This window comes from Zootoca vivipara, chromosome Z1 (genome assembly GCF_965207765.1).
Source record: "Zootoca vivipara chromosome Z1, rZooViv2.hap1.1, whole genome shotgun sequence".
Classification (NCBI taxonomy): domain Eukaryota; kingdom Metazoa; phylum Chordata; class Lepidosauria; order Squamata; family Lacertidae; genus Zootoca; species Zootoca vivipara.
In genome coordinates this window covers 32,771,648-32,788,352 of record NC_142583.1, presented here as the reverse complement: position 1 = coordinate 32,788,352, position 16,705 = coordinate 32,771,648, and the positions used below count along the sequence as shown (strand labels likewise).

General features: G+C 41.4%; 1 protein-coding gene across 4 annotated transcripts in view; it reads right to left on the bottom strand.

Moving 5' to 3' along the window:
• FSTL5 (follistatin like 5) overlaps window positions 1-16,705 on the bottom strand; it is a 323,696-nt gene that overhangs the window by 196,529 nt on the left and 110,462 nt on the right. For all 4 annotated transcript variants that reach the window (XM_060278679.2, XM_060278680.2, XM_035112814.3 and 1 more), the window contains exon 4: window positions 5,110-5,358. In XM_060278679.2, the coding sequence (XP_060134662.1) occupies window positions 5,110-5,358 (249 nt within the window). The remainder of the gene's footprint in view (window positions 1-5,109; window positions 5,359-16,705) is intronic.

Here is a 16,705-nt window from a genome sequence, read left to right as displayed (position 1 = left end):
GAGAACAGAATCCCATTTCATATCTCCATAGGAAAAGCCTAGCAATGAGAAGCAGTTGCAAAAGTACCAAAACAGTGTCCCTGGAACTTACGGTATAACACATTCTGTTCTCTAAGTTTACTTGCGAATGAGGACATCACAAATACCTGTCTCTGCTCTTCAGTTACTGAATGTTACGTCCTCCCCTGAAATTTTGTTCAGACTCATCATCTGACGACAGCATTACAAAATATTGAGAGTAAATAAATGATTACAGAACAAAAAACACAGAGGGAGATTTACTAATGTACCTGCAGCATGGAATGAAGGGAGAGAGCACTAAACGGGTTGAAACGCTTCATCTCTCTTAGCTGAGATGTGAAAATTGTGGTTTTATGTATTTTGTGTAGTTTACTTTTTTTCAGCTTTCCACCATGAAATGAAACAGGACAGCATATTGAAATGTACACATATGGTTGGCAGCATCTAACAAGTTCATCACTAGATTAGCTCATGGTTCATGTCCTCCCACTGTTCTACAACCCAGCAAAAAGTATAAGAAAATATGTTGTACAACAGCAAAGAACAATCAAGAAGACCTAGCTGGTTTAGAATCTCCCTTATCTTGATGGATGTGGTCTGTGACTGAGTTCCTCATTGAGCTGAGTCTGCACAGAAAGAATTCAGGTCAGACACCAGGGAAAGACAAGGAAGCAATTTATCCTTTTTCCCTGCCTCAGACACACAATTTGTGTGCTTTTACAAGTGAGGGGAAGAGTCACTTCCTTTATTTTTGGAGGAGGGGGGACAGGGTAGAAGAAAGTGACAAAATAATAAGCGGGAAGCAAGTTTCCAAATTAAATTCCCTATGGCCGTATCTGTGCGTACTTTATCAACACAAAGGAACATATGACAGACACATTGTGGTCCTCTTTTATGTATGTTAGTTAAGCCTGACTGGTGGCCTGCCATAGAGCCAATGCAAAAGCACTTTCCTGAGAAGTTTTGGCTAAAGTTCTCTGTCAAGTAACAGTTAAAACTGGAAATATGACAATCTCTGAAAAGTAGTACTTACATAGCTTTAAAAGGTGTAGTATGACTCCAGATAAACCATTTATTTTCTGGTTAAATTCTAATTTAAAGGTAAAACTGCTGACCTTCTGATCAGCAAGCCCAAGAGGCTCAGTGGTTTAGACCACAGCACCACCCGCGTCCCTTTTAAATTCTAGTGTACAGTGGTTTCAAATATGGTATCCCAAGATATCTGTGCAACAGAATTTCCCTTCACTGTCTTTTCTCCCAGCACACCCCTGAACCCTGCCCCAAATCTGCTCCTTAGGGTTAGGAGAACCCCCAAAAGAGACTAACAGGGTGCAGGGGTAAAGAAAGGGAGAGGAAGTTCCACTGCCAAGCCATAAATCTTCACAGTAATGGAATTTCTCTGTTGGATACCGCCCATAATATTTAAATTATGGGTATTTTTAGTCAGATATTATAATCCAACCATAATAATGCTGCAAAATGTCATGATCCAAATCAGATTCTGTTCAAGCTCTATGAAAAAAAAAATACATTTTGATAGGCATAATGAACACTCCTGTTATTATGAACTACTATAGCCAATAGCTAAGCTGCCATTTCTGAGATTCCAGTTGATATGTACAGACAAATTGGGTCACTTACTAAAGAACAAACCGTGAGGTTCCTTTCGCTTAGAGTGCCACTACTTTGTGGTAGGGATTCAAATGTAAACTGGAAATTTAGGTTTCCACAATTAAAGTGAAGTAGAACATGCTGTTGTCCTGGGCACAACTTTATTAAACAAAAAACAAAAAACTTTTTTGCAGTTAGGACACTGTTGGGGAAATGCATGGAAAATGATGGGATAATTGAATGATTAACCAGTACACACACACACACACACACACACACACACACACTGCAAGCAATTCAGGATGACTCTTCATTGTTGTATAACTATCCTGCAAGCAAAGTAGAACAAAAGTCCAATAAAGATCAGACATGCTCTAACCTCCATGTAAGCTTATTTGAAGGAAATCAGGAAGAAAACACAATAAAGAGGTCATCTGGAGGAGCCATTATCCATTTTACTGTCAAATGTCAAAACACCCTGTTTTATTTTTAAAGGAGTATATAAGGAGAGGTAGACATCAAGCATGCAAAATTTCATCAGTATAATTAATTTCCCAATAACAGTGTCCATTAGTGGTCAGGCCAAACTACTGGTTCATTAGTAAATTAGCATGCATGAAGAACTCCCACGAATAGCTTGACGGGAGGGTGAGAAAGCACACTCTGTAGAGGATAAATGGTTCTTATCCAGGATGGTTAAATGCTTCCTCCTGTATCAGAAGATAAACAAGAAACAAGATGCTGTACAAGACAGGGCTTTGGTCTGAGACAGCAGAACTCAAATTCTGACAGCAGGCGCTCTGGTCTGTGAATCTCAGCTATTTGCAGCAAAGGAGTTAAATGAAAAAGTTACATCGAGCAGAATGCAAATGCACATTAACAACATGTACAAGTGTTCCTGAGTTTAATTGTTCTGGTTGTCACATATGAGAGCATCCTTCAATATAATGCAGAACCGCTAGTCTAATTTCAGCACCCACACCTTTCACCCTTCCAATAATTATGTATTCTTCCTAAAATGCCATCCTATCAGCATCTATTTCACTTCCTTTCTTGCGTGACCTCCACAAGTAAAGTCAGTCAACTGTTATGCTAAACTTTTGAACTGAAATTACTATAGGCTCCCCCAAATGCAAGAGTTATTAGCAGGGCAGCAATTATGGAATGGAGAAAATGCAGTGCAATGGTGGCTGCATTTCTATTACACTGCAGAGATGAGCCAACAAAACAAAACAAAATTGCCTCATTTGTATTGCATTCATATTAAAAATGTAGGCTGGATTTTATTCCAATGCAAGCAGACTCTTATAAAACATCTTGTAGACCTCAAATTTAAAAGGCTCCATTATGTACTAACAGAACTGAAATTGTATCCATAACTTTAACTTCTTCCTTGGCGTTGGGCTTGCCAGAAATAAAAGCTCTGCCTCATGTACTGTATGAAATGCTCCTGTATGTGCGTTTTCTGCTTGGAAAAAGAGTGTCTTACCACATCTAACAGTTATTGCTAGATTGATCATTTCTCTGTGCTCACAGTGAGGGAACTTAAAGATCACTTGTGTGGCGATACCCCGAGTCCTCCCCGCGATAAATAAAGACACGAGAAACATTGTATACGGTTAAATGGGCATAAGAGGCCACAACTTTATTGATTACGACTGTAGAGGGGTATTGGCATAGGCATTGGATCTAACAGTCTATATCTGACTCCAGCCCGTTCTGCTGGCAGTCTGTGAAGGGTTAACCACCATTGGATGAGTCCTGCGATGCACATCAACTAGGAACTCATCCTGGGGCCACCATTAGGGGCGTGCCCTCTGGCCCTCACCTACCACGGCTTCGGACTTGGCAATGCCCCGGACTCCTTAGGGGAGTACCCTTCCGCATTCTGGGGGAGGTGATGGCAGCAACCTCCCCCCCGCACCTGTACCTTCCTGAGATAATCCAATGCCTACCGCCAAAACCCCAAGTTGTGACGATTTGCATACGCGGCAGGCAAAAACCACAAGGCCAGAGCCAATTCGCCAAGTGGGAAAAATCCTACCAGGTCCCAGATGGCGACCAACAAGTGCGCAGCAACGTCGAGAGAAGAACCTGCCTATGAAGAGGGTGGGTGGGTGGGAAAAGCAGGTTCCAGGTCCGACGAAAGAGAGGCCGATCGCTCGCCGCGTGCTCCCTTAAATGCGTGAGCCGCGCCCCCTTGGCGCAGCCTGATTGGGTGCGCCGCGGCGAGGAAGGAGCCAATGGGCTGGGGGGAATGCTAGCCATTCCCCCCCCCCCACGTGAAGGCCTCGTGGGCCCACAACATCTCCTCCCCCCGAGGAGGGAAGAGATTTTAACAATACCAGCTTATGTCCCTCACCCCTATGAATAGACACTGAAAGGTACATGGGCTTAAAATGCAATTGAGGTGCAGGATCATGTCTATAATTGAACTCCATTGTCTACAGAGCACACATCTCTTAACAGAGCAGTTGAAATGGACACAGCACTTCCAGAACCAAGTTAGGGGGAATTGAACTAAGCAGAAAGGCACAAATCAATGGTCAATACTTAAGCAAAACCTAACCAGTAACTCCATATGCATTTGATCCAAGTGAGATGAATTTATTATAATTCTTGAAGGCATTTTAACGAGCAGCATTGTATTCCCCTAGTGAAGACACACATCCTTTTTAAAATATGGCTCCTCAGTTGGAAAGATCTTAAGTTCTGCATCACATACATGCTTGGATTTCACGGGTACTTCTCAAACCAGTATCAGAGAATAGCAACTCTATTGTAAAAATCTGTACATAAATTAGGTCTCAGAAATGGACCTGACTGAGAAGTTCAATCACTGTAAAATTGTCACGGGCTCTCATTTTCTGAATTTTCAGCACCCATTAGTTTTGTATTGTATTGACTTCAAAAGCCCCCAAGACTTCTCACAATCACATGAAACAATTTTTTAAAAAATCAAAATAAACATTAATATTTGTCCCAACAGATAAAAAGAGTGAAAAGCAGAATCAAAACAGCAGTGACAAACAAGATAGCAGCCAGGATCTTAAAATAATACAAAAGCTTTAGACAACAAGGCAAGATAGAATGGTAACTCAAAGATTAGGCCTCTAGCAGTAAGCTATACACATGCAGCCTCTGTAGTGGTTACATATTTCTCCATTAAAATCTGGAACTGCATTATTTTATCACAGTTTTATTCACCTCTTCAAACCAAGGTCATAGGAATCTTGGTTACAACAGTGTCAAAAGCCACGCTTGATCTATATTCCAAGGCTTCTCAGGAAAGACACAGAGAAAACTGGGCGTAGCTGAGACACATATCTAGGGGAAGATATTTTTGTCAGATTACCTTAAAGTGTCCTACCATTTCTTCACAATACACCGTGCAGAATTTTATCAGCACTCCAGCTGAATCAACTTCAAAATATGCAGCTGGCTAGAGTCTTCAAGGCATTGTCCAAACATGCTTACCTTTGAAGAAGCAGTCTTCGTTGTGAACGATGGTAATCTTTTGCTTTTTCAGGCAGGCGGCTCGGTGTACTTCACAGTGGTTTTCGTAGAATTCACCATCTGAGCCACACACAGGCTTGAAGTGAGGCTTGCAGTGCTCCATGCAGACACACTCTGCTTGCCCCGTTCCTCTGTTAACAACACAGTGCCTACCCAAACCACAATACTTGTTTTCACACGATCCAAGGGGAGCATCATGATTCACGTATCCTGGAGAGAAAAATAAGAAAACACCATCAGATTGTATGTCATCACCTGAGGATTACTGTCATACACAAAGTGGCTCAGCAATAATCAAAAACAATGAAGAAACAATTCTGGAAACTGGCATAGTCTACTGCATATCCATCTATTGCTACACAAGAGTAAGGGGGCAGAAATAGAAAAGGGTGGTATATACATTTTTTTAAGTTCAACATTTGGAAACACAACAGCACCTATACCAATAAAAGTTATATGTGCATCTTATTTAAGTATCGACAGTTCTTGTAACTCAGGATCCCTCCAGAAGCCCTTCTTTTTATTGTGCATCCTTGATCATTTGTACTCAGGGGCAGTTATAAGCAATCCTGCTTTCACTACTGTTCATACCTGCAAAAAGGGGGGGAGGGGGCTAACATGCTGCTTTGTTTCCAACAGTGTTTATCCTTAGCATCCTACTGAAATGTTGTAGCTTTTCATGTTTAGGGATAGGGGTCTTTTGTTGTGATATAGTGGGGTGTTGCTCCCAATAACAATAATGTGGTAGCATTGGGAAAGCATTGTAGAACAACATGTGGGTGGTTGACTGGATGAGGCATATTTTATTGCATTGCGGACAATATGATCAAGCTAGGGAGCTGTTGATTAAACCACTATGGGCAAATCGGCCAGGTCAATCTGAAGCCTACTATATCAAATATCTTCTGGACGACAAGTCAAATGATATCACCGTGGCCGTGGCAAAGTTTCTTTCAGTAGTCAGTAGATCAACATAAAGGTAAAGGTAAAGAGACCCCTGACCATTAGGTCCAGTCATGACCGACTCTGGGGTTGTGGCGCTCATCTCGCGTTATTGGCCAAGGGAGCCGGTGTACAGCTTCCAGGTCATGTGGCCAGCATGACAAAGCCGCTTCTGGAGAACCAGAACAGCACATGGAAACACCGTTCCTGCTGTAGTGGTACCTATTTATCTACTTGCACTTTGACGTGCTTTCGAACTGCTAGGTTGGCAAGAGCTGGGACCGAGTAACAGGAGCTCACCCCGTCATGGGGATTCGAACCACCAACCTTCTGATCGGCAAGCCCGAGGCTCTGTGGTTTAACCCATAGCACCACCCACATCAACATACCCATGACTAAACAAATAACGCTTCGGTCTCCCTTCCCTGGGGGGTTGTCTGTATGAATCTGTATTTCATTCTGAATCCATGTTATGGGTCATTGGACCGCAATAAAGATTTTATTATTATACATGTGGATGGTTCAGTATAAATTCATTGCTAGTTCACTATTACTGCATTAATGACATGTGGCAGAAAATAAATAAAAACCAATCTGGAAGGGACCTCATTCTGCTGAGGAGGGTGTGTGTTTGTGTTTGTAGAATTGGTTGTCATGCAATCTATTAAACTCTTTGAGACTTCTGAATGCTAGCCTACATACTATTTTATTCAAGGTTAATTAGTTCAGATTAGTTAAGGTAAAGTAAAGGTAAAGGTAAAACCCCTGACCATTAGGTCCAGTCGCGGATGACTCTGGTGTTGTGGCCAGCATGACTAAGCCGCTTCGGGCGAACCAGAGCAGCACATGGAAATGCTGTTTACCTTCCTGCTATAGAGGTAAAGGGGCCCCTGACCATCAGGTCTAGTCGTGTATGACTCTGGGGTTGCGGCGCTCATCTCGCTCTATTGGCCAAGGGAGCCAGCGTTTGTCCGCAGACAGCTTCCGGGTCATGTGGCCAGCATGACACAGCTGCTTCTGGCAAACCAGAGCAGCACACAGAAACACTGTTTACCTTCCCACCGGAGCGGTCCCTATTTATCTACTTGCACTTTGATGTGCTTTTGAACTGCTAGGTGGGCAGGAGCTGGGACCGAATGACGGGAGCTCACCCCGTCGCAGGGATTGGAACCGCCAACCTTCTGATCGGCAAGCCCTAGGCTCTGTGGTTTAACCCACAGCGTCACCAGCGTTAACCTATATTAACTCCTACATCAGCATACTTACAGGGGATTAAAAGCCTTCTGCTGAGTTCAGTTTAGCCCTCATTCCCAGAAAGTCAATCTTAGTTAGCAAAAGGAACTTTGACCTGCTCAAACAAGAGCTGAGATCCAGGGGGTCTGGATCTGCATGTGCAACACATTCATATGCACACTAGGTTTTCTGTATTATTTTCCCTTACTATAAACTCTCTGTGCGGATCATTTGTGGAAGCTGATAAATAGTTTAAATCCAGCAACAAACCCTGGGAGTTCTGAAAGTCTCTTATTTGCCATACCTTTTTTTTTTTTTTAGTGGCACCGATGGGGAGACTATATTACTGGAAACTCTGTGTCAGAGTCAGAGAGAGAGAGAGAGAGAGAGAGAGAGAGAGAGAGAGAGAGAGAGAGAGAGAGACTATCTACAGAACAGATCAGTATGGATTAATGAATCCTCAAAATAACACCACCGAGGAGAGGGCTAAGAGAGACCTAGTGGAATTATATACTGCAAATTGCATAGCATGACACAAGTAAATATGATGATTTACTGCAGATGCAGTTATTCTATTCAGTGTACTGTAACCATAAATTCTATTTGCACTCGCTTTTTTAAAAAAAAGTAAAGCACTATCAATTATTTCAAGAGGTATGAAAAACGCAAAAGCATATATTCAAATTCCCTGGGAATATTTTGTTATATGGCTATATTTCTATTTGATTTTCCTGAACAGCTAAATTCTTCAACACACAACACATACTCATTGGTAAGGAATACTATATGCATGTATGAGGTAACTAGAGATGTGGGCAATAAGGACATACACTCAGAATGTTTGATTCACACCCCCACAACCCCACCACAACTCAGATAATGCAAACTAGGAATCTGTCAGTATTTGTTATGTATTCAGTGGTCTGTGTTTGCCTGAGCTTGAGTCTGGACTAAAGATTCTGAGCTCCTGTGTTCTGATTTGATACATGATATCCAATCACAGAACATTTCAGGATGTGGGCCTCTGCCATTGGCCCTTAAACTCTGAGTCATGATTCGCTGCTTGAAAGTTTAGACAGCCAATCACGTTGGGAGTGGGAGTTGTCCAGGCTTTCAGAAATGTATATAAGCATTTGCTTTGCCCCAGTTGTCCAGTTCAGTTAGTTCAATAAAGGTTCTTGCTGTTATCACTGTGTCTTGCCTCGTGGGAACCCACCTACACTTCAATACTCATGTACACATATTGCTTTACAACACTTTACTTTGTGGGCACAGTGCATGCTCAAATACTTCCTCACCATGTGTAACTCACTACCATAAACATTGAGATAACAGACATAAAATAATTTTGGGGGGAGAAAACGGATTATCAACTGTAACTACAAAAATGGAGAGAGAAATTGCTGTGGATTTCTTATTTGCTAACTTGAGTAGATTTTCTATCATATACTTTCAGCAGCACATCCATATTAATTATACCAGAGTTGTTATATTCCATATAACTTTATGCTCAAATGTATTTCTCCTAATACAAATGAGTATATATCTGATTTTTAATGGACAGGGCACTCCAGGGAAGCTCTACAGAGACTCATTAACCATTTTGTCCAAGCCCGTAGGGGGTTTGGCCACACCATCAGCCTGACAAAGATGGTTAATGCAGGTTCAGGATTGTGCCAGTGCTCCACACATCACCATTGATGACTACACACTTAAGGTATGCACTGAATCAGGAAGGTTTGGGGCATCACATGCAGAACAGAGTCCTAAACAATGATGTGAATTCCCAGCCCACATTCCCAGCATGTTTGCACTCCTTTCTCAGTGACTTCCTATGCTAGCTTGGTCATCTACATCTATTGCTGCCAGCAATGTTGCCAAGCAAACCTCTTCAACAGATGCCACTGGCTATGTTCTGTTTCATCTGGTGTGGTGATTGACTTCTTCAAGATTCATTTTCAAAATTAATCATCATCATCATCATCTATATTAGCAGGAGGTCTATCAGCTCTGTGCTGTGGAAGAGCATGCTGAAACATGCCAACAAATAGCAGCAGTCATTCCATTGAAAAAAACAAACATTGATGCTTTTGGGTGGCCATCAAACAGCTGAGCAGTGATATTGCCTTTTATGCACAAAATGCTTGCAATACAATAACCAATACAGACAAGCAACAATTAAAGCTGTGTACCAGCCATTAGTCAGTGGTTAATAGAGTAGTTCATACAACATGCAAATACACCTTCTAAGTGCATTTGCTGCAATTAGACAAAGTGTAACTCATTTGTACAATATCCAGAAAGGTCATTGTACTATTCAAAGAAACAGAAGGATCATATCCATTCTGATATTAATTTTCTATGACTAATGGTAAACAACGTCCAGGCAGATTAAATCAATTTTATCTAGTAATCATGGTCACACATATATTCACTTGCACTATACACTAGATAATTCACAATCGGCAGCTTACATAAACTGGATATAATTTAATCGTGGAACAATATGTCTTTACATATTGCATAACAATATGCAGGGCACACATGGTTTGAATTCTGTTTTACTGGCTGCGGATAGTCTTAATAAGAATGCCTACTAACATTGCAAAGGTAAGAAATGTATAGCCAGCCTGCAAAACCATGTCCTATAGGTGACTGTCTCCACCGTTCATCTGATGCCAAGTCCCCTTACATATTGGAACATGTAGCTGATGCCAGTTTCTCACTTTGTATTACATATACCATACCCATTGCAACATTAGTCTGTTGCAAAGCATAATGTGCAGCCTTCCAGTGTTCTGTCAAATGAAGAGATGAGTTTTGAAGGACACATGGGTCATGAAGGCTTTCCAACAATTGTGCTTATTGGAGGAATGTAACTTAGATGAGCTTCATATGTCTCTCCAACATCCTTGTGATATGGGCTTTTACAGTAACAAATGAGCATGAGTCCTTTTTGAAACAGTATTTTCAATAGTATTTCCACCACAGGCACCGAGTTGCACCCAACATTGGGGGGCTGACATCACTGTTGATTCGGGAGAGACTGACCAGGCCCAGGTTGACATCCCATCAGGCCACACCATGTCAGGACGACATCCTGCCAGGCTTCCTCTGTCCCCTCAAGATTTGGGGGGTGGGGAGGGCTGTAGAGGCTTCAGCCCCATATAGATGGTGTGCCTGCCTTCCACCACCCTACCCACTGCAATACAAATATTTTCATCCTGAGCTCAAATGTGTTTATTTGTTGCTTTATGTTTTCCTAATTGCTTTGCCAGATGCTCCCTTACTATGAGAATGAGAAAGGAGCAAAGCAGGAACATTATACCTGATTTAAGGAGATCTCCGAAGGGATAAATAAAATTAGGTGGTGTGCCAACAGGTGAGGATGATAGAAACAGCAGTGAAATGGGTCATGGACTATCAATATGCAATTGACAACAAGTCACTATTATGATCAATTAACTGTTGAGTGGTAGTCGTAGCTTTTACATTATCTAAGTGCCAGATGTATCAGCATTTACATGGAAGGAACATTTTATCCTAAATTTAGCAGGCTAATAATTATTCCTATGTGTATGAGGCATCAGCTGCCAGTACACAAGTGTAAACCCGAAGTCTTTTATACAATACACTGGGGTGGGGAATGTTTTTCAGCCCGATACCTGCATTCTGTTAAGGACAACTTTCTGAGGGTCTCATGCCACTGGTGGCCAAGGCCAGAAGCAAAAGTGGGCAAAGCAACGAAAGTAAATTTTATGTTTGTACAGTAGAGTCTCTATAAACACTTGCACACCCCTCTCTCCTCCATTCAGACAAGCAAGAGGCATTATCAGAATTGAAGGACACATTGCAGCCAAGACAAAAACACTTGGGTAATAAAACTAGGCTAGTGGGATCTGGCTAGGGGAGAAAGGAGAGAGAATTGCTGAATATTTATTCCCTTCTAATTCCACCGACAGAAGCCTTAGTGTCAGCTGAAAGACACCACTGGATGCAATTCATTGCATATACAGAACAAATTATTAAATGTCCTGCTTGGGGTAGAATTGTCAAATTCTTGAGGCCGAATTCTGTAAATCATTACTATGCTTGGATTGGAAGGCATACAACAGATCACAGGCGGGCAAGTATTCAGAATTATTGTACCATATGGAGACATCACAATGTACTGTGTTGCTAGACTTCTTTTTGGACTTCATTTATTATTGTAATTGACTCTCTGCTATCTGAAGGGAAAAGGCTAACAGAGTAAATAAAATAATTGGACCGCAGAATATTGGTACAATGATATTACACCCATTTTCTCCTAGAAAAGATGCTTACTGTGACAGCAATTATAAACCCAAAGAAGCTGCAAAAAGAGAACATTCAATAATCCTTGCTAGGGATCCTTAGGAAAGGGGTCAAAAATAAAACTTCCATTTTTAAAATGTCTTTATACAACCTAATGGCATGACCACACTTTGAGTACTGTGCACAGTTCTGGTTGTCAGGTCACAAAAATGATATTGCCCAGCTGGAAATGGTACAGAAATGGGCAGCAAAATTATTGGAGACCTGGAGTAACTGTCATACAAGGAAGGGTAACTTTTCAATTTAGTATAAAGGTGGAGAGTGGGGGGATATGATATTAATTAATGTTCTTACATTTATACCCCCACATTTATTCCACCATGAAACCCAAGGCAGCCTCTACATGTTTCCAAGGCTCACCTAGACATTGACTGCACCCAGGCCTGCTTAGTTTCAGGAAGGTGGTTTCTTTTTGTGACTTCAGACTATACCCTGAGACTATTTATATGTGATGGGTGTATATACAATTATGCATCGTATGGGATTAACTAAAAAGAGAAAGCTCATAATGGGATCAGATTGTTAAGAATATTTTTATGGCAATAAGAGTTCTTTGATGTTACAGTCATATTCCCTACTTTCTGAAAAGCAATCATGTATATCATTACTTCCTAAGTGTATTCTTGTGTGAAATGGAAAGATAGACGGTACTGGACTTTCTGTCCATGTTCAAAATAAATTCATATTTAAAGTTCTATTATATAAAGAAAACAGACATAAATGTGACGGGTTTTAGAACAGTATCCTTTTACACAGAACATATTTTTTCTTCATGCCCTCAAACAACAAAACAGGAAATGGGGAGGTTACAGCTGGTGAGTGAAGGGTTAAGCATCTATTCTCAAGATACTCATTAATCACAACCTTAAATTAGCAAAATGTGCCACTTTCAAACAAATCACAAACTCAATTTCATTCCATGTGGAAATGAGTACGCCATTATGTAAACTGCCAACAAATTGGCAAGGAACCATTTCTCAACTGTTACACTCATCTCAGAACTGGATGAAATCACAGATTGGGAACAACAATTTGGGAAAAACTGAGAAAAATGTCTCTTAAAATCTGAGCAATTCTGATGTAGTGGTCAGTGCTTGGTACTCCAACATATGCCAAGAGGAAGAAATTGAGACAGGAAGGTTCAATGCCACTGCCAACTAATCATTGATTTAAGGCGTTTATATATAGTCCTCAATAGCTAGGCAGCTCAAGGCAACAATAAAAACAAAATAAAAATACAACAAAGCAGGTCACCAATATAACATATAAAAGTAGCACAAAAACATGAATGGTGAGGCTAAAACTGAACTGGAGACGTTTAAAAGGCACAGGAGAATAAAATCGCATTTGCCAGGTGCCAAAATGGCATCAAGGTTGGTGCCAGGTGAGTCTTTAAGTCTTGAAACCAGCTGGGACCATAGTCTGGAGACAAGCAGACCTGTTGGCAAGTAGAGCAGGCAGCCTGGGAGCTAAGTCTCTATTCGATGAAGGAACCAGAGCACACTTAGCAGCTTTTTACAACAAAGTGGAACCCTATTGATTCCTTGGCTCACTGATGAAATTGTAGCTACTACATCTCTAGTAAAAGGTAAAAAGGTAAAGGACCCCCAGAGAGTTAAGTCCAGTCAAAGGGGACTATGGGTTTGCAGCTCTCATCTCACTTTCAGGCCGAGGGAGCTGGCGTTTCTCCACAGACAACTTTCTGGGTCATGTGGCCAGCATGACTAAACCACTTCTGGCACAACAGAACACCATGACAGAAACCAGAGTGCACGGAAACACCATTTACCTTCCCACTGCAGTGGTACCTATTTATCTACTTGCGTGCTTTCAATCTGCTAGGTTGGCAGGAGTTGGGACAGAGCAACAGGAGCTCACCCCGTTGCGGGGATTCAAACCGCTGACCTTCTGATCGGCAAGCCCAAGAGGCTCAGTGGTTTAGACCACAGTGCCACCCATGTCCCATGTCTCTAGTAGTGATGTTGATGGAGCACAGTAGATAGCAGGCTTCCATTCACTACTCTGAAAAGCTACCTATTGTGGCAGAGATTAAGGCACCCAGTTTGTACTGTCAGAAAGCCCAATTCAAAGTCCTGATTGCCCTACAATTAGAGCTTGTGCACGCTTCTGCTTCTCTTGTGCTATCTAAGGCAAGGGTCCGGGAGGTTTTTCGTTTGCCCTACCACTTTCCCCAGGAAAAATCCGCTGTTTACCGCTAAATTGTAACAAATGTCAATTAAAACCTCTCTGACCTGTGCCTACAAAGCAGGGGCAAACAGAATAAAACATAGACTGAACTCAAGTGTGGATGAGCCCTTAGTCATCACAGCAGTGGCAAAAAACAAGAGGTGTGCGTAAATGGAGAAGTGGGGAGAGATAGTAGTGGAGAAAAACGAAGCTCAAATGATTAATTAAACCAATTAATGCACACAGCCTTAATTTTAACATGCTTTTAAAATGGATAGCTCCAACTAAGCAACTATTTAAAAAAGGTATAAGTAAGAACCTGGGGAGAGCTGAAAGCAAATACTGCTGAATAAATTGTTCTTACCTGCACTAAGTGATGGAAATTTAATTACTACCTTGACAAAGCACTGCAGCACTTTATGAGGGCACTGCTGTAAAAACAACAGCAGACTTTCCCCATAATCTTTGATATCTAAACAGCAGTTTGGATTATCTTGATAGCCAAATACATAAATGTTTGGGGATTACTGACAAGAAAAGCTTCTTACAAAGGAACAATTTTGCAAGCTGAACAAAAGCTAGGGCTATAATGCAAGTATCATGCCGTTTTCCTTAAGTCTGAGCACTATTAAGCAATTGAGCTGTCCAAAGAAGGGCTTGATGATATTAAAAAACAACAACAGAGCTATAGAAATGGTCATGTAATTGACATTTTCGGCTGGATTGAAAATTAAAAGGGCACAGTCTCATTTAAAGGCCTTATGTTTGAAAACTCATGTTTTACAAATATGCAATGCAATCAAAATAATTAAAAATACAATAAAGATAAACAGTCAGAGAGTAAAAAAATTCTTAAAACTCACCAGTAGCCAGTAAAAACCATGGTAAACAAAAATGTTTCTATGCTGGAACTGCATCACTCTTTGCACAAGACTTATTTCTGGAGGAGACCAATCCAGAGCGGTTCAGAGCCTCCATACAGCAAGCTATTTTTTACATTATTGCTAAGTATTGAATCACAGTGGGCTAGACCTGCATACATGACCAAAACCAATGCTAACAGCAACTGCTGTGATGCTTCGTGGAAGGTTACATCACTCACAGTCAAGAAATACCACTGCGTAAACATCCAAATACGACTGGTATTATGTCACTCTGAAAAGAGAAAGTGTTCAGAGATGGAAGAAGTTCACTGATTCAGGCTCCAGAAGTAATTTTGCCAGGGAAGTATTTCATGGCTATATTGCCTGCACTCTCTCTACTCAATCAATTTGCAGCACAAACATGAAGAATACAGAAGTCATTTGTGAAGTAAAAACCTGCTATCTGAGAACACAGGTATGGATACATCTTAATAGTCTTCCTCACACATAACTCACATGTAGAGTGCTTAACAGGTGCACCTGGCTGCACATTTTCCTGGTCCAAAGTCATGCTGCCCTTCCTGTCCCCACATTTGCCATTATCATATTCAGGATACTATCTGCACCAGGAACCTTCCCTATTTTAACATTTATGCCAACATGATCTTACAAGGGGCCGCTCAGAACTGCGTAGAAAGCATGGCTTCCATGGAGCTGTCCTTGAATAAGTTTCGCCCAACCCATAGCCACGGACATGCCTTAGACCTGGTGTTCTCCTCTATGGATGTGGGTGATCTGACATTAAGTAAAAGTGAAACAAAAAAGGATCACTTCCTGGTGCAACTAGACTTCTCTGCGACCCTCTCCTCTGCAGGGAGATGGGACCGATTTGGATGGTCCGCCCCTGCCACTTAATGAATCCAAATGGTGTCCAGAGAGTAGTAGGGGGTGTTTTATCCCATGTTGATGGTCTCTCAGCTGATTCCCTGGCTTTCTGATGCCAAAAACTATATTTCTTAACACACAAATTGAGCATCTGTATTCCCTTGGGAGGCTGTGGACTTTCCTTCATTGGAGGTTTTCAAGCAGAGGTTGGATGGCCATCTGCCATGGATGTTTTAGTTGTGATTCCTGCATTGAGGGGGTTGGACTAGATGACCCGTGAGGTCCCTTCTAACGCTATGATTCTATGATTCCACAATTCTATAATTATATCATTGAAGACAACCATATGAGAAATTGTGTTGTTGCAACAATCTTTCACTAATGCAGTGCAATACCCCCAATCAAATCAGTAAGCTTTAATATTCTATTACAGTACAGTACAGTACAGTACTTTACAGTACAGTACAGACCAAGAGCAGACAATGTTGCAAATATTCCAACTCATCAGCCCCAGCCAGGGAGCAGTAATGGGCACTGTTGTACCAACAACATCTGCAGAGCATCATATTTGCTACCCCTGGGAAAGACTTTCATAAGGGTTCACAAATTGATATTTGAAAAATGTTCTTGTATCTACATTAACACTAATGTCTATGAGAAACACCTGGGGTATAAACTGGGCTGCTCTTACCTTCTGACAGCTTTAGATTGTAAGATCATTGAGAGCAGGGACCTATCATTTTATGATTATGAAACTTGGCAGAGCACTGTGTAAATTGCTGGTGCTCTAGCTGCAAATAATTTTATATAGTTGACAAGCACACCCCACCCCATTCCCCCACCCCTTTTAGCAATGTTTCAGTGACTTCCAGGTTTGCATGTGTACACGACTGATGTCATTCGGACACACGTTAATCAGTCATTGCCTGTAATGGCAAGAATAATTAGGTCTCGCACTGCAATCATTTATTTATAGCATAAAAGCTGGTTATCTGTTTTGGGGCCAACTAATGTTGGCATAAGGAAGGATGCACATGTTTGAGCTACACAAAACACTTCAGACTAAAAGAATGGTTAGTCAATTGACAGCT